At 39.8% G+C, this 21,743-nt stretch overlaps 1 protein-coding gene across 5 annotated transcripts in view; it reads right to left on the bottom strand.

Annotated features, from left to right (window-relative positions):
- Positions 1-21,743, bottom strand: part of PARP8 (poly(ADP-ribose) polymerase family member 8) — a 112,615-nt gene that overhangs the window by 73,648 nt on the left and 17,224 nt on the right. The window contains exon 2 of one of the 5 annotated variants that reach the window (XM_085567492.1): positions 9,808-9,935. The exons of 2 other annotated variants lie outside the window; for them this stretch is intronic. In XM_085567492.1, coding sequence (XP_085423618.1) covers positions 9,808-9,824 — 17 coding nt within the window. In that variant the 5' untranslated portion in view covers positions 9,825-9,935. Of the gene's footprint in view, positions 1-5,520; positions 5,743-9,807; positions 9,936-16,199; positions 16,270-21,743 lie in introns of those variants that run through there. 2 more of the 5 variants (XM_085567490.1, XM_085567489.1) reach the window with 2 other exon arrangements.

Raw genomic sequence — 21,743 nt, 5'->3', positions numbered from 1 at the left:
ACTCAAACAAAATTTAACCTAAATTACTCAATCAGATCAAAAAGCTTTATTTGACAACACTCAATAACAATGGAGTTTGTAGTAAATGCAATTAAATTTCAAAAACCCAAACTACAACCACCGAAACACAAATCCCTGACTATTTCACCCTGAGTAACCCAGATTCAAAACTCCGAGTCAAAGGGAATAGAAATAAACCTTTCCTCCCCTCCTCCCAACTTGTGTAGCTGGTGGACACCACAGGACATGCCTCCTGCTCTTGCTCTCAGTGCATTCTCTCCGGGCCTCTGCCCTTGTGGAAGCATTACCAAAGGTGTCAGGAGAACACTGATGGGAAAGCCACGGCTGCCCTGTGGGATGATGGGACTGCCATCTCTGGGGGGACTGTAGGGTACACACGGGATGTGGCACATGGGAATGCGGTCTGGTTGTAAGCTTCACAGTGCTGTGTGGTTGGTTAGGCTTGATACTGGAGGTATTTTCCTTGATAGTTCTGTTTGTAAGTGGGAAACAAACACTCAGCAATGATACCAAATCATGTAAGCTCCACAGATAGCCTGTGATAGATAACAAAAGACCTTTTCTATCACAGGTACAACATAGAAATCATCCTTCCTCACAGCATATTCTTCAATGACACCAAAACTATTGTTATCCACAGGGTATCAGTCTTTCACATTGGTAGTCTCCTGCCAAATGCAGATATTTTCAATCCCAATAGGTGATTTAGTACCTACCTATTTCCCAACAGGTAGGTTGACTCTTTTTGCTACAGTTTTTCACATCAACAGATACACAACTAGAATGTTACATCTACCATCTGCCTACTTTAGCCAGGTATATCTGACCATGAGTACGTTACGCAACAAAAATCCACGTAATACAGACAACACAGCTTTGCTCCTCCACACACTACAAAACCCTGCCACTTCCATTTTTCAGAAGAGTGCAAAGGCTCACATGAAAGCGACTACATTTTCAATAGAATAAAGACTGAGCTTTACCTCTGGAACACTCCATATGCATTTTTACCAAACTTGAATTCAACATAGGTCACGGCAGCTGATCATGCAACTGCCACTACTTCTCAGAGCTAGGGGATTTTACTGTCCTCACATTTGATAATCTGCAAAGACAACCAGATGTGTAGTAACCAGTTTGATTTTTTAAAAGCTTGAAATTTTACTAACATTATGTCTGTAAATAGCATAAGAGATAATGGGAACAAGAAGTAATTCCACTGGGAGAAGTCATGTAGCTATACTGCTTGTAAATGGGACAATGCAATAATACAAGACTTTACTTATATGAGACTTATATGAGCACACTTCCACAGCCACCATCCCAACATTGCCAAAAGCTCTACAGCAACAGCAAAGCCAGTGCAGAGCTCACAGATGTAGAAATGCTATACAAATCTGGTAGCAAAAACAGAAAGAAAGAAAAAGATCACACAGAGCTAGCTATGTGACTTTAATCTAAAGAAAAACAAATCATTTGCTTTACAGAATTTCTTCCATTTCTTTTGAAAACATTATTTGCAATACAGATCACACTGAAATTTGAGAAAGAAAATTGCTCTTGTTAGATATAGTTCACTAATGAATCCAGGCTTTAATGAGAAATTACTGTAATTCAAATGCAATCTCTCAAACAATTTGTTGTTCCTCCCCTTCTGTGAATTCACCATGTCATTCTAATCTAATGAACATCATCATAATCTTTCTAATATCAAAACCACTTGCCTCTGAAAATTATAATTAGAAAGAAATGAAATTACTGGGAAATAACTATATTTCATTTGTTTGATTTGTTTTAAAAATAAAAAGCAGATCCTGCAAGACACTACAACCACTACTGAGTAAGTATAAAATGAAGCTAATTTAATTTGATGCACTATTTTTACTATATTAGATCAGAAGAGAAACAAAAATGCAGTAATATGTAAATGTGCCTAATAAAGTAGGCACACATAGGCAACAACTCCTCTCACAATGTATTTCCACTGAGCTGTATTTGCTCTCATCAAAGTATTTGTGCAAGCAGAAACTACAGTCTAAACCTAAATCTGAATATGAAAAAAAGGGTACAGCTATAAGGGTACAGGTCTATATTATCTAAATATAAAGTATTTAACAGGACTTCATTCTTCTCTTCAGGGTCATGCAATCTCTTCAGTGATACCAGTGGATCTTACGCCCTCAAAAAAACAGAATTCTAAGGCAAAAGTTGTTTTTTCTCTCTATTTGCACCTCTTGTTTCAAATCCACATACACAAATGAACATCCTTTCTTAAAAGAACCAAGAACACCATGTCAGCCCCTCCTCTGTAACAGAGGGGCAAGAAGCAGGTATGCTTTAACCCAAAGAACACACGAGACTGAAAAGACATGGAGAGTAATAATGAACTGTGAATGCCTAGCAATGGCATTTCTAACTAGAACTCTTCCTAAACCCAATGGGAGCCCTGACATTCACTTCCATAGGGAAAAACTCCTTCCATGTGGTTAGAAAACTTCACAGAGGACTGGAAAAGGGGATGTGTCAGTAAGCGAAAATCCAGGACAAGAAATGCAAGCGAGATGTCTGCTCTATGATCCATTAAGAAATCTAGCCAAAGAAGAAAACGTTAAGAGGGAAAAAAATTGTAAACTTCTCAAATCACTATTTAAATACACTGACACAAGGGTTCAAGGAGTTCAGTTCTGCCTAGAAAAAAAATAAAGTTATTAACAGAGAGAGGGAAACAACCTGATGAGCCTGTCCAACACAGCAGCTGAGGGGAATCTCCACACATTTCACACACCACGGACACCTATGACAAGATCTAGAGCTGGAGCCACTGGTGGCGCTCCCTAGGGTGGGGAAGCTCTTTAGTACTGGAAATGGGCTCGGGCTGCCGGCAAGCTGGGTGATCATCTCCATTCACAGTGACAACAGGCCGTGAAGGCAGGCCAACAGCTCGGTCTGACCAAGGGATCCCAGGGAAGCCGCAGCTGAGCCAGGGAGCTACTGGCACCATGGCTGGGGGTCGACAACCAACACAAGGCGTCAGTGGGAGATGCTTCCTGCACTATCTTCCTGCAAGGTCACTGGCAGGGCAGAGGACACTTTACGAGGCTCCTGAAGTCTTGCAGTGGTAAGGACCCAAGGTGGGCAAAGGTGGTCTGGAAGGAAGCAATATAGAACAACAGGGTAATGGCAACAAGCATGGGAAAACTGAGGGACAAGGGAATAAAAGAGGCTGGCCCTGTGTCACCAGAACTGTTGTTTTCTTGCCCTGCACTGGATAAGCATGAGCAGCAAGCCCCTCATGAGCAGCAAGCTGGCCTAGCTGGTGAGCAGGATGAAGGGACAGCCATACAGAGATACAGACATGTATCATGCCTATTGGGAATACACGCCCAACCTCACTACCAGCTGGACTTAGTGACATCAAGCTGTGCCAGCCTCACCTTTGGCAGGCTACCACAACTGACAACTACTGTCAGACACAATCTTTGTGCTGGATGCAAAAATAAGTATGAACTCCTTATGTGATACTCAAAAAAGAACTATATAGCCACCAAAGCATGATTAAGGATATCCTAACAGTAATCCTCATAGCGTACAAACTTCCAAAAATCAGTTATCATGGTGAATTAGCCCTGGCTGGATGCCAGGTGCCCACCTACGCCTCTCCACCTCTCTCCTCCACAAGTGCAAATGGGAGAAAAAATGTAATGAAAGGTTCATGACATAAGTACAGAGAGAGAGATCACTCACCAAATACCACCACAGGCAAAACAGACTCACATTGGGGAAAATAATTGAATTCTATTACTTATCAAAATCAGAGCAGGATAATTAAAATAAAATTAAGAACACCTTTCCTCCACCTCTCCCTCCTCCTAGGAGGAGGGGTCTACCTCCTCCTCCACAGTGGTGCAGCGGGAAATGGGAATTATAATCAGTTCATCACATATTGCTCCTGCCACTGCTCAGGGAGAGGAGTCCTTCCCCTGGTCCAGCAGGGGTCCCTCCCATTGGAGATAATTGTCCATTGTCCTTTAACCTGAGTCCATCCCGTGGGCATCAGTTCTCTCCCATGGGTGAAGTCTTTCAAGGACAGGCTGCTCCAGTGTGGGTCCCCCACAGGTCCCAAGTCCTACCAGGAAACCTGCTCCAGCATGGGCTCTTCTCTCCATGGATCTGCAGGTCCCTGCCAGGACCCTGGCTCCTGCAGAGTTTTCCCATGGGGTATAGCCTTCTCCTCTCCCAGACACCCACTTGTTTCACTGCAGGTTTTTTCCACAGGCTGCAGATGGATCCCTGAATACCTGGATTCCTTCATGGGCTGCAGAGGCACAGCTGCCTCACAGCTGTCTGTACCATGGGCTGCAGGGGAATTTCAGCTCTGGCACCTGTAGCACCTCCTGCCCTTCCTTCTCCACTGACCTAGGTCTGCAGAGTTGTTCCTCTCACACCTGCTTACTCTTCTCTTCTCTGGCTGCAATTACATCTGTGCAATAACTTTTTTTTCCCTTCCTAAATATCACAGAGGCATTAACACCTTTTCTGATAAGCCCATCTTTGAATAGGAGCACATTCATCTTGGACTGCTGCCAGCTTCTTACAGAAGTCACTCCTGTTAAGTTTGCCAGCTACCAAAACCATTCAAACCCCATACAGAACAACATAGAGATCTCTCCAAATGTGTGCAAACTTGGTATCTGAGAGTAAATACTAACAAAAGTACAAGGTAATAAAAGAGAAAAACATTCATTCAACAGTAACACTGCTTGCCAGAAAAACATGTTTTGGATGATAACTACTAGTTTGGGTGCGAGAAATACTAGCTTGTGGCTGCAGGTTTGTTGCTTTACATTCCTCTGAGCCACCAGCACCTTTGAAGAGCTTAGAGGAATAAAAGTGTGGTCTAGTGAGAAACAATGATGATGAGGTCTGTGCTTAGCAGATTGATTTGATTAACTCCGTTACGTGGCTCTGAGCCTCAAGTTTCCTCTTACCGTTCTGCAAAATGCGTTGACAATGACAAATAAAATCCCTGTTTGTTACACATTATATTGAAGTCTTACACTCCAAAATAAGATACAAATTAAAAGCACATTAAATGCTCAAATTCTCAGATGGCAAACAGCAGCATGCCCAGACATCCCAGCTGATTATATTCTCAAACCAAGAGGCCACCTTATGATTGTGTTGATGCTAATTTTTCATTGTGACAGGACACTTCTAAAAAACTTCTTGAAAGCTGGGATATGTCAGTCTACATCTCCAAAAATAATAGATGTCCCTGGCCATATCCGACAGAGCTGAGGCCAGGCTGGCAAGCAGGCCGTGTCCTGACAGACCCATCATGCCACTGCCAATGTGCTGGGGCAGCGCTTGCAGGGCGGCCTGCGAGCATCAGTCTCTCATGAGGATCCACCCCAGTTCTGTCAGCAGACTCATACCCCAGAGACTTGGCACAGTCCTCAGCTCAGCCATGTCACACAGCTGCCACACTGGGAGCCATACCTGAGCTGTAAATCCTGGGGAGTCTGTGTTGGTTGCTTCTTGCTGTGACTTTGCAGTGGTTCGAAAAGAAATAAAATCTGTGCAAGTAGCATCAGACCTCTTGCCTAGTACATCAATTGACACAGTTTGCCTGAAGATCACCAGTTCTCTAATGTCTGTTGCAAAGTAAAAATACCTCTTCTTGATGACTCATTTTCCACACTGAGAAACGTCTGTGGGTGGGAGAAAAGAAATGAAGCAATTCTATTTTTCTCCTCCTGTCACTATTGTAGCACCTCTCAACTCAAGCATGAAATATAATTGAAGCACTTGCAAGATGTTTCCAGCAAGTGAACTGCACTGTTTTGTTACCTCTTTGTCATCACTTTTATCCAGAATCACATTCTATTAAAACCATTTCAGTACTGTTGCGCTCACCCTCAGACTATGACCTTCCAAGCAAAGAGGTAGAAGTGGAGCTTTTCACTTAATAACCTACACAAATGTATGGTATTTGCAAAAAATTCTTTGCTGTTAGTGTTGTGAATCCAGTCATGCCTTAGGTAAGTTAGGATGTGAGCCCCTGTGAATTAAATGAGAATATATTTATCCCACAGGATTAGACTAAACAGCAGCCTCTCAGAGCAAAGAGTGACTTAGAAAACCTCTCAAACATTGCTGGACTCTGAAACTCTACAGAGCTCAGCAAGGGCTTTCTCCTGCCCTAGTTCCCCCATGGCACTGTGCTTCACTTTGAGTGGAGATGAAAGATTATCCCTTTTGTTCTAGATGGGGGAAAGCGTGGGATACTGTCACCTCCTATCAGGACAAGTAGGTGATCCCTCTTAGGGAAGGAACAATTTTCACACAGTGAGAGCCAGGCAGAAAACAGCCCACAGCTTCTGAACCAGTGTGCCCAAAACAGAAACAGCAGGAAGTGTGGGAAGATTCATCAAAAAAGGAGATTTCCTTGCCTCCTCCTCCTTCCCGTGAGCAAGCTGACTCATGGTTTCTCAGCAGCACAGGCTCAGTCAGAGTCTTTCCAAGCAATGGCAAAATATTCTGCAGTGACTGTAATGAAATCCTAGTGAGTTGTAAGGGGTGATAGAAAAAAAGAGGTTTTTTGAAAGGCTGGGGTGCAGAGGAAGCTGGTTTCAAGGTGGATCAGAAAACTCATCTGATGGTAAGAGAGAGTGGACACTCACTGCTTGCTCTCCAGTACCCCTGTTGTTATACACCTCCAGTACGCAGTATCCCTGCAGCAGAACCTGGAGAACCATGCTGCATCTCGCACTCTGAGCATCCCTGCTGCCACAGATGGGAGAGGACGAGGCTAGACAAAGGGGCAGGTCAGTACACTTTGCTCTCTGCACTGTGAAGGGAGCAGGCATCAAAAAAAAATACTTCTGGGGGTGTCAAGAGGTAAAGTTACTCTCTCCATAGAGCAGGCTATCCAAATTCAATTATTCCATGGAGTCCTATGCTTTATAAGTAACAATAAATCAAGATATGCCTTATGCTTAGCTTAAGAGGGAAGCCATATATGCTAATTTTCAACGAAATATGAAGATACATTAATTTAACTGAAGTGACTCTTGTTACTTTAAGATAATTTTCTTTAGTGCTTTGCTGTGTTGCAAAGTCACTACTTTATAAGCTGTCTGTGACAATGCAAGAATTCCTTCCCATGTTTTCTCTTTACTTACTAGATAAACTTATTTATTTATTCAAGTTTAAACATTACACAGCACCAAGTCCATTCTCTGTTAGAACCACTGAAAACACAGGCATCCAGCTAAACCTGTTCAATAACAAATATTTGACATGGTGCATAGATCTCTGTCTGAGATAGTATAGTCTTTCAGCCTGTTATTTTACACTTATAAGGGGGAAAGAGCAAAGTCCAAAGAGAAAGGACAGGTGCTTTCAGGCAGAGGCAAAAATGTTCAGAAGCAACCACAGGTGCACTCAAAAGAGCAGTGCTTTCAGAGAGCACTTGAGTGAGCAGCCCTGAAGATACAGACAGAATAATCAGTCTTCTGTGTACGTAAACTCTTAAGTCCAGTGACTGCTGATCTGAGCGCAGATCTGAAGATGTCTTTTCATACTCTTCATCTCTCAAGTCACTTCCAAATACACATCTATAGATTACTTCCTAGACTTCCCAACATGAGAATATGCTAGAGACTTCTTACTGTATGCAGTCCTAAAAGTGGGTTACACCAAATGTCCATATGTGATATGATAAAGGAACCAAACAAATAAACAAACAACAACAAAAAAGAAACAACAGAGGCACATGAGAGGTTCCAAACTGCAAAACAGTGTATTAGAAGTACAAAGGCTGCCACAGATGGGAGAGGACAAAGCTAGATAAGGGGCAGGCCAGCCCACTTTGTTCTTTGCCACCATGGAAGGCACAAGCATTAAAAAGAAATACTTCTGGACATGGCAAGAGGCAAAGTTACTCTCTTCATAGAGCAGGCTATCCAAATTCAGATTATTCCAAGAGGTCCTATGCTTTGTGTGCAAACATAAGTTGCAAGTACTAAGGCTTTCTAAGGTCACTGCATCTCCAACACATCCATGATGTTCTTGAAACTTCTGCTACAGTCAAAGCACTGACAGCTGTCATAGTATGGAGGCTTATAACTCCTGGTGAACCTTTTAATTTCTGAAATCTTGACAAATGCAGGTGCTAAGCCAAGAAAATCTAGTATGAGTTATTATTCTATATTGACCTCACAAAAGAAATTATCCTTTGTGTATCTCCTAGAATTAGGAATAAAGCCACAATAAATGGAACACATCCACCATGTAAATCTGTAGTTATAAACACAGACTGTACTTGTTTGAATTTGTCCTACAGAAGTAATAATTAAACACGTATTCTCTGCTAAAAAAGAGACAAGAGACAACTATTTTCTAAAGATCGGTTGAACTTGGTGTCACTGGACTACTGCCCAACTACATCTTCATTTGAGATCCAGACTTTGTATTAGTCATGAGTAGTCATAATTCATCTGAAATACTTGCGGACATAAAAAAATCTCTCCTTAGTTGAGAATTTCCAAAACAATTTATCACTGAAGAACACTATTTGTCTGCAGAGAGTTTAAAGATTTATCATTCTTTCAAGGCATTGTATTATACTTTTATTTCTTTTAAGAGCAGGTCAAAACAGAACCCTCCTGCTGAATATGAAAGATCCCGACGTCCGTGTCTCAGAGGGTTTTTTAATCCATTAATGCTCTACACCCCAACACAAACAAGAATGGAGAATAGCTCATTTCTCATCCCCTCCATTTCAAACTGACTTTCAGTGATAGCTTGTTATCTCCTTTGCAGAGAGATAAACTTTTCCCCCTTGACACCCCATCTAGATATGGTGAGGTCAGAAGTCTGGCAGAAACATCTTTGCTGACATGTATTTCACAACGATTAATAGGAGGAAAAGGTGGTGGTGGGGGGGACAGCCACTGGAAAGAAAACCAGAAGAACCCAATAGCAAACAAGGCACACAATCCACACAATCCTGTGTTGGAGATTATTTTTAAGATTAAAGGAAAAAATCCTTGTCCCTTTCCCCCAGTTCAAGTAGGATGTTTAGGTGAAGTGCAACACTTGGTGTGATGAGAAGAATTCCTGTTGAACTCTACACAGGCAGCTTGGGGTTTCTGTCACCCACAGCCAGCAAACAGAAGAACAATTGTATTTTACTTCCCCTACCAATTTAATTCTCAGGACTGAGCAGCCTGAAAAAAATACTATTCATATTCCATGCCAGTTTGTTTCTCCATCTTGCAAAAAATCCCTATAAAGTGGCAATAAATTCAGGACTACTTTTAACTTAAAAATGTGTAAGTTACTTCACATAACATATATTTTCAGCATAAAAGTAAAAGCTGGTGGCAATAATTTGACAGTTCCTAAAGTATGAATTTCAGATACAAAATAACATTAGGAAACCATTGCTGGCCATGCGAATAAAACTACAGATTTTGTAGAAAACAAAGATTTCCAATGCACTTTTTTAGTAGTTGACATTTATGATTTTAAAGTAATTAAATTACTAAAATTACTTTTGCTAAGGCTTCCTGCATTTAAAATTGCATTGCTTTAATATTACTTAGTAATTTTTTTCTTTATTATGTTAATAATTTAATAACTTACAAACTAAATTCCATTCTAGTGCAACAACACTGTCAAGTTCTCCTTTCCCTCACTCCTCTATGAAGTCTTTCTTCCTGATTTGCATATCAGATTCCTTCCTTCTTTCCAATTTTCTTCTGCACTTTATTTTCTCACCTTCTCTTTACATCCATTTATTTCCTTGTGATCTGCACAGAGCTGTAAAAGGGCTGTAGTTTATCATGCAAAATGGAATGGATTTTAAAACTCCCCAACATTCATTTAATCTCAGAAAATCATGTTTCCTGAAAAACAAAAAAATTCCATGAGAAACATACCCTTCATGCAGATGAGTTTTAATAAAAATGGTAAATATCTTACAGCTGAAATACATTTATATGGCGTTAATGAATCCTGGAAACTGGAACTGAGACATCTCATGTCTTTTGTGGCCTGAACAGAGTAAGCATCCCATATTTAACACAGTGTCAGTCTCTCTTGCACATGATCCATCACTCCAGGCAAACAACCAACCAACCAACCCCACATTTCATTGCAAAGAGATAATAAAAGGAACTCTAGAGGGACAAAAGGCACAGAAACCTCACAAGGACACAAAGGGCAAAATATCTTGGGCTGAAATAAGAAATTTAAACTTTTCTGCCTTCAGCTGCCAGGTAGACCAAGCACAAAGGGTGCAGCAGTAAAAGTCCAGGGGTCACCAGAACAGTGACGTTTGTTTGCTTTGTTATTTTCTTGCCAACAACATAGTAAAAAAGAAAGACAAACTATTAGGCCAGTATCTGAACAGAAATGTTTGCAAACTTTTATAATTAGAAAATTCATTATTAAAAATAACTTTTAAGTGAGTTTTATTATGAAGACTCTAACTGAAACACTTCAGCAATAACATTAACTCAGGCAAAAATAGGGCTCCCTGTGTCTTTCATAGATATATATTTCAAGACTATCTATCCAAGCAAAGTTGCAACCTCATTCAATCAAGGTGTCTTACTATATGAACACACAACAGCAAAACTGGACTAAAACTTGTGGATTTAGATGTGAATTACTGAAGGCAAACAAAAAGGGAATGGCTGTATCAGGATTTGGCAAATACACAAGGCATATTATGATGTGCCTTTTCTGACTTTAATGTAGGTTTACTTACATACACCCTGTACTGATAACTGATCTAGACCTTTCAATTATTTTCCATCCTGCTAGGATACATGACCTAGAGTTGACAGCCATAAAATTCAGCAGTTATATTCTATGCTCTGGTAGGAGGCACTAAGATAATCTTTTCAAACTCCTGCAGATAATCACTGATAAAACCTCACTACAGTAGCTAATACCACTGGAGACTGAAGAGTGAAAAGAAGTGTAATGGCTTTCAGTGACTATTTCTGTACAATAAAAATTGCCAGGCAAGTAGGATCAGTCCTCCACAAGTTTTCAGTCAATGTCAATGACTAAAAAGCAAAACAAGGTATTTGGCAAAGCACAAATGACCTAATTTATGAGGGAGGCCTAGTACTGTTCTATCCCCTCAGTTTAGTCAGTCCCTCTAAGATTTACCTCAGCACCACTATAACAGGGAACTTTTTTGCCCCTTCATGGGATAACAAAAACAAAATTTGGCTGACAACTGCACTTGACAATTAAAACCCACCCTGAGCTATACTTCCAAGTACCCGAGAGTCTTCACACACAAACACTAACGGGGATGAGATGCACGAGCCTCATTAGAGAACACACAGACTTTTGTACCAAATTAATATTTTCCCTCTTTTCCTAATTCATATTAGGACACAGAATTAACAATTCCCATTTAAGGGCCAGTTGTTATTGTTGTTATTATTAGTAGTAGTAACAATAGTAATAATAACAATAATACCAACAAGAATAATAATAATAATAATAACAATAATAATAACAATCCTAGTGCAAGCCGAGGAAACTCAGTACAACCTAAGGATACAGAAGGTATATCCCCTAAGATTTGAACATAGGCTATACTGGTCAAGTAAGGAAATCAAGCACACAACTCAAATCCCACTCTCCATAATAACGGAAGTCTCCATAATAACTGAATTATATTAGAGCAAAGCTATTAAGGCTATTTACTACAACAATCCCAGAGTTCCAAACAATTTTAACATTTTGCCTACTTACAGACACATTAAAATGGATCCTAGCTAAATAACTGGTTTTGTTGCTTTGGAGTCTGTTCATTAGCAGAACCCCTACCTTCTCCATGCGTTATTAAAATTCCTTTCTTAATGAATCTTTCTACACATGGAAATAGATTATTGATAAAACTCAAACAGAAGTATAGAATGTGTCAACAATGCTGAATTATCTTCATTACAGCAATGCAGAACTGAAAGAAAAGCTACAGCAGTGATATGATAGAGCATGACAGTGTAAATGGTCCCACTTCAATAGGCAGTCCAGAAATCATGGATTTCAAAGGCAAGAGCACCTATTGATTTAATACAGGTATCTGAAAGACACAAAAGGAGATTTGTACTCCTTGCTGTCTCTAAAATGCACAGAGTTGGGAAACTAGATTATTTTTCCATGAGTAAAACCGAACAGTTAAGAAGAGAATGCATGGAGAAAAACAGCTTATTCTGAACATTCACTGTTCATATAATCAAACACCACAGCCTCAAATATGACACAGAAAATACAGGAAAGAATAAAATACTATATTAACTCAAGAAATCTAGAGAGAAAACCTTTCAATCAATTCCACTCATTGGAGCATCTGCTGTGAACAAGGAGCTGAAGTTAGAAAGAATACATCTGTGTAACATAAAAACTCTAATCTGAAGACGTGTCCTGAGAAATGAAGGCACGCCTTTGCAGAAAGACACACTCATGTGAAAAGCGTCTTGGCTGAGGGCCCAGTCTGCAGCTGGGTACATTGCACTCTTTAATATGCAAAGTAGAAGCTGGTAACCTGTAAATATAAATTCAAGTATAGGTCTATCAGGCATAGTGTATCAGAGACAAGTACAATATCCACCAATGAAAACAAAAATGCCAGTGCAGCTTTTTTTTTTTTTTTTTTTTTTTTGACTTGTGAGAAAAGGAAGCACTTCTACAGCCATTTTGGAGCTGTGTCTACACTCTATGTATTGAGACTTTCCACCAATGTCTGAAAACTAACTATATAGATTAGCAAGTATTCTTACATACTTACACTTGTCTTAATTTTATCATAACATTTCAATTTTTTATATAAAAGGACAGCCATGCCCTTAATCACCACGATAGATTTTTCATCCAATTTTTATTAGCAGAACCCTGTGCAAGACATACTTTCTTTAAAGTATTGAGAAACTTCTCTCCACAAGCTCTTGCTTCCACCTCTATGGTATGTAGCTCTACAATATATGAAACTGTATTATAAATTAGCTCTTACAATGGAACAACCAGGTCCAACAAGTAAGACTGTTACACAAAGTTAGGGAACACTGAGTTCCTGCATTTACACTATTTGCTTATACTAAGGATGGATGGTTCAACAGAAAATGCAAACACTAAGATGCCACAGCATTAATGGCTGCCACTTTCTAAACCACTGAATTCTTTTAAACTGAGCAGACTAAATTAAATGCAGCCATGAACAAGAAGCTATGTCTTTCACTTACAACCCTCTCATTTAGAAGTCTCTTTCTTTTCATCATATACACTCATCAAAGGTGCAGTTAACAAACATTTACTACCAATTTAACAGGCCCTAACACGATAACCAAAGCAAAAAGCACACTAATCCAAAGTGCAAAGACAAAGATCAGAGTTTATTTTTCAGACTGAAATAAGATGTCAAGCACCAGGCTCTTCACTATCATTCACAGTCAGATGAGCAATGAAATAGAGGGATCTAACCAAGGAGGCCAAGCAAAAACAAAGCAGTGATGTGTCTGATAAAATTGCAAAAGGAAGAGCAACTATATAATGTAAAGGAATATATTTTTGCAAGAGAAGTAGTGAGGTGCTGGTTCACTACTTACAGAGTGGTCAAAAATTGGAAAAGCATCTAATAATTAAAAAGAAGGTGTCTAAAACTGTCTCCCAGTGACATCAGTTTCTGTCTGGAGATTTATACATTTACCAAGTGGATTACCACAAAGGAGTTGCTCATAAATAAGCTGGATATAGTGTTACAGAATCTTTTCAATCAACCTTACATTCAAAACTCCAGCCAAATCTCTCACCAGTATTCCTTTTCTTGAGGAAGTCCATCTCATTCTCAGCAGTATTGTAAGTAGGCAGATCCAAAGTACATCAATAGAACATGCCTTCTCCTTTCCCAGTTCTCTCTTCACATGCCTGCCTAGTTATCACAATTACCTGCCTTACAAACACAAACAAATAGCCGGAAGTCATAATGCCAGCACTGCTGCCCTACAGTGATAAATATTAGGAGTATGAAAATTTTCTGATAGCTAATTCTCCCAACAGCTATAACCAGAGCCTAGTGGGAGAGCTGCTGCTGAATCCTTAGCTGGTCTGTGTGCAGCAGGGACGTGCCTGGTCCTGCCGCTGCGGCGTGACAGTGAGAGAGAGATTGCCTGAACGTGCTCTCCGCAGAAAGGCACGAGTCTGAAGGAGCAGATGTTACAGCAGGCATCACATCTCAGGCACCAGAGGAACCAGAAGGTGTGTGCCCAATGAAATCCAAACCAGACCACAAGGGAGCAAGGCAAGATGCTTACGGCTTTCTCTACTAGAATGTGTACGGCATACAGCTATGTCTGCAATGACAAATATATAAATATAACAGATGAGGCAAAGCAAGCTAAAACCAAGGGAGAATGAAATGTTCTGACTGACAGGGGAGATAAGCAAGCAAGGACAGTGAGTTACAGTGCTACTAAAACATCTCACAGATTACTAAATATTAGACACCCAAGAGAGCAGTTTTGTACTGTGGTTAGTTTGACCTAAACACTGGGCTGCCACCAAAAAGAGACTCTCCCTTCTCTCCCGTCATCACTCTCACTGCTCCCAAGAACCAGCAACCTAGTTAATCTCTCCCTTGTACTGCATCTAACAACTCTGTAGTCATAATCACCAGTTCTCTAGCAAAACAGGGCACTTGGGGAAGTGAAGGTGCATTAATATAGCTGTGTACCACTCTTTACCAGGAGGTAATGAAAAAAATTGCCTTTGGGCAGCAGTCTGGGGCTAGGCTAGATTATACACAAATGAGAAACCACATTCTGGAACTGCACAGCCTTTGCACCCACATTTCTCTAAATACTTCATTCATTTCAACCTTGTATTTGCATTATCTGCCTTAAATTTTCCAGTTTGGGGAGATGTACACATGAGGGACGATCTTGGTTATGAAGATATTTTCCCCATCTGGTATCAAAACTGCAAGAAAAAGCTTCCAGATGTATCAAGGAATGTCAGAACCCCTGAGAGAATAACTTGCATGGCCACAGGCATGAACTGTGAAATTTTCTTCTTATAAGTCATCAAAAAGCTAAGCTGTGAAATGTCAGGTCCTACGGTATATATCCACAGATTTAAAGTACCAATTGCATATGTAGTTCATAGATATTCCCAAAGAAAAAAAGAAATGTAAATTTTGCTCAAGGAAAGACCAAAAAAAAAAAAAAAAAAAAAAAAAAAAAAAAAACAATTATGTTTGCTAGACAGATAAATGGACTACCTTACCATTCACCGTTCTCACAAATAGCCACAGCAGGCAAGCACAGAGTTCAACTGGACAAGCAGAGATCATCTGGTGCTGAAAATGTAACTGCTCCTGCTGCCTGAACCTCAGATATCGTAATAATGGCAAATTTAAACAGTCATGCCTTTGTATTAGTAAAATGAACTAATGAACTAATGATCAGAATACTACTATGAAGTAAAATCAAATTATTCCCATGCAATACTGGTGAAATTGAGGTACTAATTGATACTTAAAACGTGCCTGGACACCAGACATACTCTAGTCTTGCTTTTCTGAGAACAAATATTTTCTGCAACAAACTGAACTCACCAGACTGATCATTTGGTCTATGACCACACAAAGGTTAAGCATATGACAGCTGAGAGGCACAAAAAAAAAAAAAAGAGAAATAATATTTTACCAACACAGTTGAATATCATGTACTACAAAATAGGAACTCCACTGCTTAGAACATATTAATCTTTCTGCCAAATCTCAGTTGTGAAGCACCATGTAAACAGCTACACATCTTCTGTGCTCATCACATTTATTCTGGCAACACAATATGAGGTCCTACCAATACATGCCTTTGAAACTGATAGTTTCCCTCCTCAAAACTGCTACTCAGAGGTATCGTCTTCCCCAACAAGTGTTTCAGACTTCCTTTTAGCCCACAGACCCATGACCTTTGTGATTCTCTGTGGAGTTTGCTGTGTGGCGTTACTGAAGATAGAGAAAGCACTGCACAGATTAGGAGTACCCCCTGTCCAAATTCACAGTCTCCACACAGAGACATAAAACCCAAAGAAGTATAAAACAGCAGAGGCAACATGCAAGAGAGATAGCCTGAGGAAAAAAAGAGTACCTGCTGGATATCTTAAGCCTGTAGTTCCGCAGATTAAAAAATGCATGAAAAACTGGAAGCATGGCAAAAACTGTAACGAAAGAAGAAGAGGGCACAAATGAAAACTGAAAATGCTGTCCGCAGTGCTTTGAGTGAATCTGTGTGCATAAAATATAGGAATTCTGTTCTGTCTTTACGAACTGCCTCTATTTTTATGTCTAACAGCTGCTTTTCACTCTCAAAATATACTGAACTATGCTCCCTCCACTAAAAGAAGAGCAATAACAGTTACTAATTTGTCAGGGAGAAAAAAATAGTCAACATAGTAGTTAAAAGCTAGTAAGTAATGAGCATGGTTACTTCAACACACCATGGCTTTTCTGATTTCTCTGGAAAAGGTGTTAAGTCTGGAAAGAAATCATTTGCAAACAGCATAAAGAGTCCAGACTCCACTGGTGTATTTTGCAGTATCTGGGGGACTGAGAGGAAGGACACACGAACAGAAGTGCCAAGCCAAAGACAGGCTGAAGTTGGGTTTTCCAGCAGGCCAACAAGCCCCAAGTTTCAAGATCAGCCTGGAATCTGGGAAAGTGGTTCATACGTAAGCAAAGAGCCTGACCCTGATTCAAGGCCACAGGACACAGCAGCAAAGAAAAACAAGACAGTGAGCCCTTGTATATAATAAATTAAGCAAAACTGAGACAAGAAACCCATGTTGAATCTACCTTCTACTTGCTTTCTTTACCTCTCACTTGACAGCTACTTATTAAAGCATAAAAATTCCCTAGTGATGAAGATCTGGAAATAGATGTTAATCAACAGGGCAGAGTCTGAGGCATCAGCAGGTGGTTCATGACCTGCAGGCTACCTGGTTCCACATGTGGAAAGGTCACAACAAAGTGGCCATTCTCAGGGAACAGAGGGAAAAAAAAAAAAAAAGAGTGGCAGCCTCAACAAAAAACAAAGGCAGAAGCTACTATTATATGACCCAAAAACCATCTCCTACTGTCTGTAAAGTACCAAGCAGAGGTACCAGCAGCCCTGTGGCTTTCTTTGTTATGTCCTGGAATCCAACTCACTGTCCTGGTTTACCATTTTCTTACTGTCACCTCCACTATCTTGCTTTTGGAAGAGAACTCACACCAGTCAAGAGCTGAAGCTAGTACCACATCTGACCTGTTTCTAAAAGACCTCTTCTGAATTAAAGTGCATGGCTGAGAAACTGTTTCTCTGAAAGATTCTGATCTAGCTAGGGAGACTTGTCAGACACTGCTGGGTCAAAGGTGAGACAATAGCGTGTTTCAAAACTACCATGCATGACCAGGTAGATTTCTTCTTTATGAAAGACAACAACAAAATAGTAACTTGGGAATATTTCACTTCTTTAAAGAAGATCAGCTGAGTCCACATTCTGAGCATCTCTAGGATATACAATAATCCATTCTTGTCCAAGTATTTCTAACACAATTTTCTGTTTCTATCTAAAACAACATTTACAGAACAAAATGCTTTCTATGTAGAAAATGTGGCAGTAGAAATAGTTTTCATGAAAGAAATATTTAATATTGAGAAATACTTTGTGAAGAGGAGCCTTAGCTTCTGTAGGAAGAGTAGCCAGATATCTACAGATATTTTATAAACCCAAAGACTTGCTAACATATATCTACCTCCAGATAGACAGAGACCACATTCCCAGAAGAATTTGAGCACTTATGGTTAAATGGGAGAAAGGTTAGGAGTCTAACATTTGGTACAGAAAATATACATCTGGGATTCCTATGCAAGCAAAGAGCAGACTAAAAGCATGACTATTACACCCTCCCTACCCTTCAGATACTGCATTCTGCACAGCTGCAACAGAGCTGCTGCCTTGCCTGCAAATGTGACTACCTACAGACCTCACTGATCACACAGTTTCAGAGGCAGATTTTTAACAATTTGGAAGGAATGATGTTAAGAAAAGCACTGGCAACAGCCATGTAAATACATCTTATTTCTCTTACAGGAAACAGGAAACTCTTCAAAGAATAGGAGGGAATTGATATTCCCAATGCTACCTTCAGAGACAGATACTGTCTCTAACCCACAGCCTGTTGATGCTCTAAAGATGCATATCAGACACTCTTCTTTAAGAAACATAAACAGATAGTGGGACCATATATTTTAATTCTGAACTGTCTCAGCAATGATGGATTAAATACACGACATTAAAATATCAATCACCTTTCTTTCAGGTGTACTATGTATCTCTGGGTTGTCATTGCTACCAGAAGTCTTGAAGTAAGAAAGATCTGAATTAAATAATATCCTCCCTCAGACATATTTTTTCCTATGTCTATTGAACAGAAGTGATCTAACATCTAATTTAAAGCAAATCAGTAAAGGAAAATAGCTCTTGGTCATGTGAAAAAATCCTCTGAATAATGAAATGCACAATGACGTCCTGACCTGACTTGATTTCCCTGAACCCAGGGAAGTGCACTTTGTGTCTCATTTCACCAGAGTTTAACTTCATGTAATTTTATTCACTATACCTATATGAAACAAAAGCAATCTTAGGAACAGATACAAGTATTGGTTTAACATCCTTCAATTTCACTTTAAAATATTTTTTAGGATTTAATGCAAAAATAGATATGTAGCAATGGTTCCAATTAAGGATCACTGATCTGTAGCCTAAGATGTGGGGAAAAAAGCACAGAAGATGACAGAAGTTTATTCTTTTTGCTTTGTTATAATTTCTTCAAACTTTATTGATTTCAAAGGTAGTTCATAATTCACATGTTATTAGTGAGGGCAGAAAGGGACTTGCTGAGCTGTGAATAATTAACAACTTATTTCCTTCTTCCTGGAGGAAGAAGAAAACTCCCAGAAATGACAGTGTCAGTGCAGACTGACAAATATGCTATTAGCTTATGTGTTACCTATTCCTTGAATTGCATGTGTGAAAGTATAGCATTGTACAGATTTTGGCTAGGCTCAAGTTAATTTTCTTCACAATAGTGCGTACAAAGCTGTATTTTGGGTATGTGACCAGAAGAGACCAGTCCAACTCTTTCACATAGGGTTGAAGGAGACAGCAACAAGGAGTTGGCAAAACATGAATAAGGAAAGATGATCCTTGGAAAGATGTTGAAGAACCTCTTGCACAGGAAAGATGTGCACTCATCACAGGGCTGGGAGCACCTCACACATGAGTACAGGCTGAGGGATTTGAGAGGTCAGCCTGGAGAAGAGAAGGCTCTGGGGAGACCCCACTGTAGCCTTCCAGTACCTGAAGGGGGCCTATGAAAAAAAAGTGATTTTTTACACTGGCAGATAGGGACAGGACAAGCGAGAATGCCTTCAAACTAAGAGTAGGTTTAGATTAGGTAATGGGAAGATATTCTTCACTGTGTAGTAGTAGTGAGGAACTGACACAGGTTGCCTGGAGAGGTGGCAGATGCCCCATCCCTGGTAGTTTTCAGCACCAGGTTGGGTGTGGCTTTGAGCAACCTGGTAAAGAGGGAAGTGTCCCTGCCTGTCTCGAAATAAGAGGCTATTTAAGGTCCATTCCAACACAAACCATTCTATGATTCTGTGATAACCAGTGTTGGTAACACAGGGCTCTTCTAGGTATTGCTGTGTAGAGCTTATACAGCATCAAGTGAGGGGTGGGGGTGGGCAAGAGTCTAGGGGAGCATGGTCAACCCCAAGTCACTGGCTGGGGCCAGCAGGTGACTGGCAGTGCTCTGTGGGGCTGAGCTGCCCCATGGTATTCACCTGGGCAGTAAAAGGAGGATGCTCCTAACAGTGTATGTTGTGAACTTGGATTTCATATAGCAGCACATCATATAGCTGCACTTCAAGTATTTATGTAAAATTTCAAATACATCCAGATGTGCTTTTCTGATCTCCCTTCTCCATTTTAATTCATGCAGGTCCGAGAACAACCTTGCACTTCCAGCTTTGAAGGAACTTTGAAAACCATTCAGGTTAATTTCTTTTCAATGATAAGCACTCCTGTTTCAGGTGTTACTTTTGGAATACTAGCTTCTTTTAAAATACACATAACAGACCAGGAACAGACCTACACCTCACTGTGGCTCACTGCAGTCCCCATGTACTACTGCTGATGCCTTTTTGGGACTACCTAAAAACAGAAACCAGACAAAATTAAGAGAATAAAAAGCAGAATTACTTATTGAAAGGCCTTCAGGAACATTTAGGGCAGACAAAGCCCACCCAGGGGCTACACCCAAAAATGGATGATGGGTCACAGGTTTTCACACTTTTAGAAGTTTGGACCATTTGCATATTGAGGACTAATCTTCCAATTACAACTTCAGGTAATGAAGTAATTTACCCCAAGTTTGCTCCCCGCCCCCAGCTCACATTTGTTTGCATTTCTTGGAGCCTGAGATGGTGTCCTTGATCCCGAGGCCTAGAGAGGAACTGTTTTGTCTGACCAGACTAGGAAAGCAGTAGCTAACACTCTATATAGATTTCAGTGTTATACACTAAAGAATTGGAGCATAACAAATATATGAAAAATATAAAAGCTAGAATCCTAAGGCATCACTTCAGGCCTCGTTGAGAACCCTTATCTGATCATTCCCTGCAGTAACCTGTTATATGGGGAAATTTATGTGAATCTGGATTACAATCCTTATTTAAAATTCCACTGACAGATGTTACAAACATTAAAAATGCTTCAACTTTATGCATGCAAATATGCAAGTATTTTGTTTTCAGACTGAAGACAAGAAAGTGAAGTATTTTAATAAGAAACCTACGCTATATACACCCAAATGGCTTTGTATAATTAACTCAACTTTAATTTGTTTACCTGAAACTAAAATGTCAGTTCAGCCAGAAGTTAGATCTAGTGATTATACTATGGTTTGCAATCACACTTACAAGTTAAAGGGACATAAATCAATTTAAATCAAATTTTGAATCTGATCATGGCCACCATTAAAAATATCCTAAGATTTTATCAAACTGTGATGTTTGGGAGGCATTTCCTCCAACACATTATCTTTAGTTTTCTTTTTTAAAAAAACCAAAATCTAAAATGGCCCAATTATTTCTAATAATTAGACTAATTAAGACTATTTTTTTATCCAAATTAAGAAATATATAGTTGTTTGCCAGACCTAGAGGCCTCAAGCTTTAGATCAAGAACATGATATTAAGACAAAGATGATGTTCCAGTTATCTATCCACACAGACTCCTCTCCATAATATATACTGATAAAACCTGTCATATCTACAGAGCAGCACTGAATATGTATGCACTTACAGATTCTGATTTTTCTCTATTTTCTTGTTGCGCAGTCCATTTTCTCCTTAAAGCATCAAAGTTTATTCTTCTCTTTATTCCTAGCCTACCAATATGGAATGCTATATTTTCTTAGAATGTAATACATTCCTCTCCTTTTTTCTCAAGAGTGTTACTTTTCTTTTTCCCTGAGTCACCATCTTTCTTCCCGTGCTCATACTGGCCTCATTTTCTCTCTGCGTCAAGCTCTCACACCTATCTATCCATTTCCCCTTCCAAATCATGTGTTTATCTCCTTGTCA

Source organism: Lonchura striata, chromosome Z, assembly GCF_050655825.1.
Source record: "Lonchura striata isolate lonStrDom1 chromosome Z, ASM5065582v1, whole genome shotgun sequence".
NCBI classification, from domain to species: Eukaryota; Metazoa; Chordata; class Aves; order Passeriformes; family Estrildidae; genus Lonchura; species Lonchura striata.
Note: the sequence above shows the minus strand (reverse complement) of the source record. Positions and strands in the feature narration are given on the sequence as shown.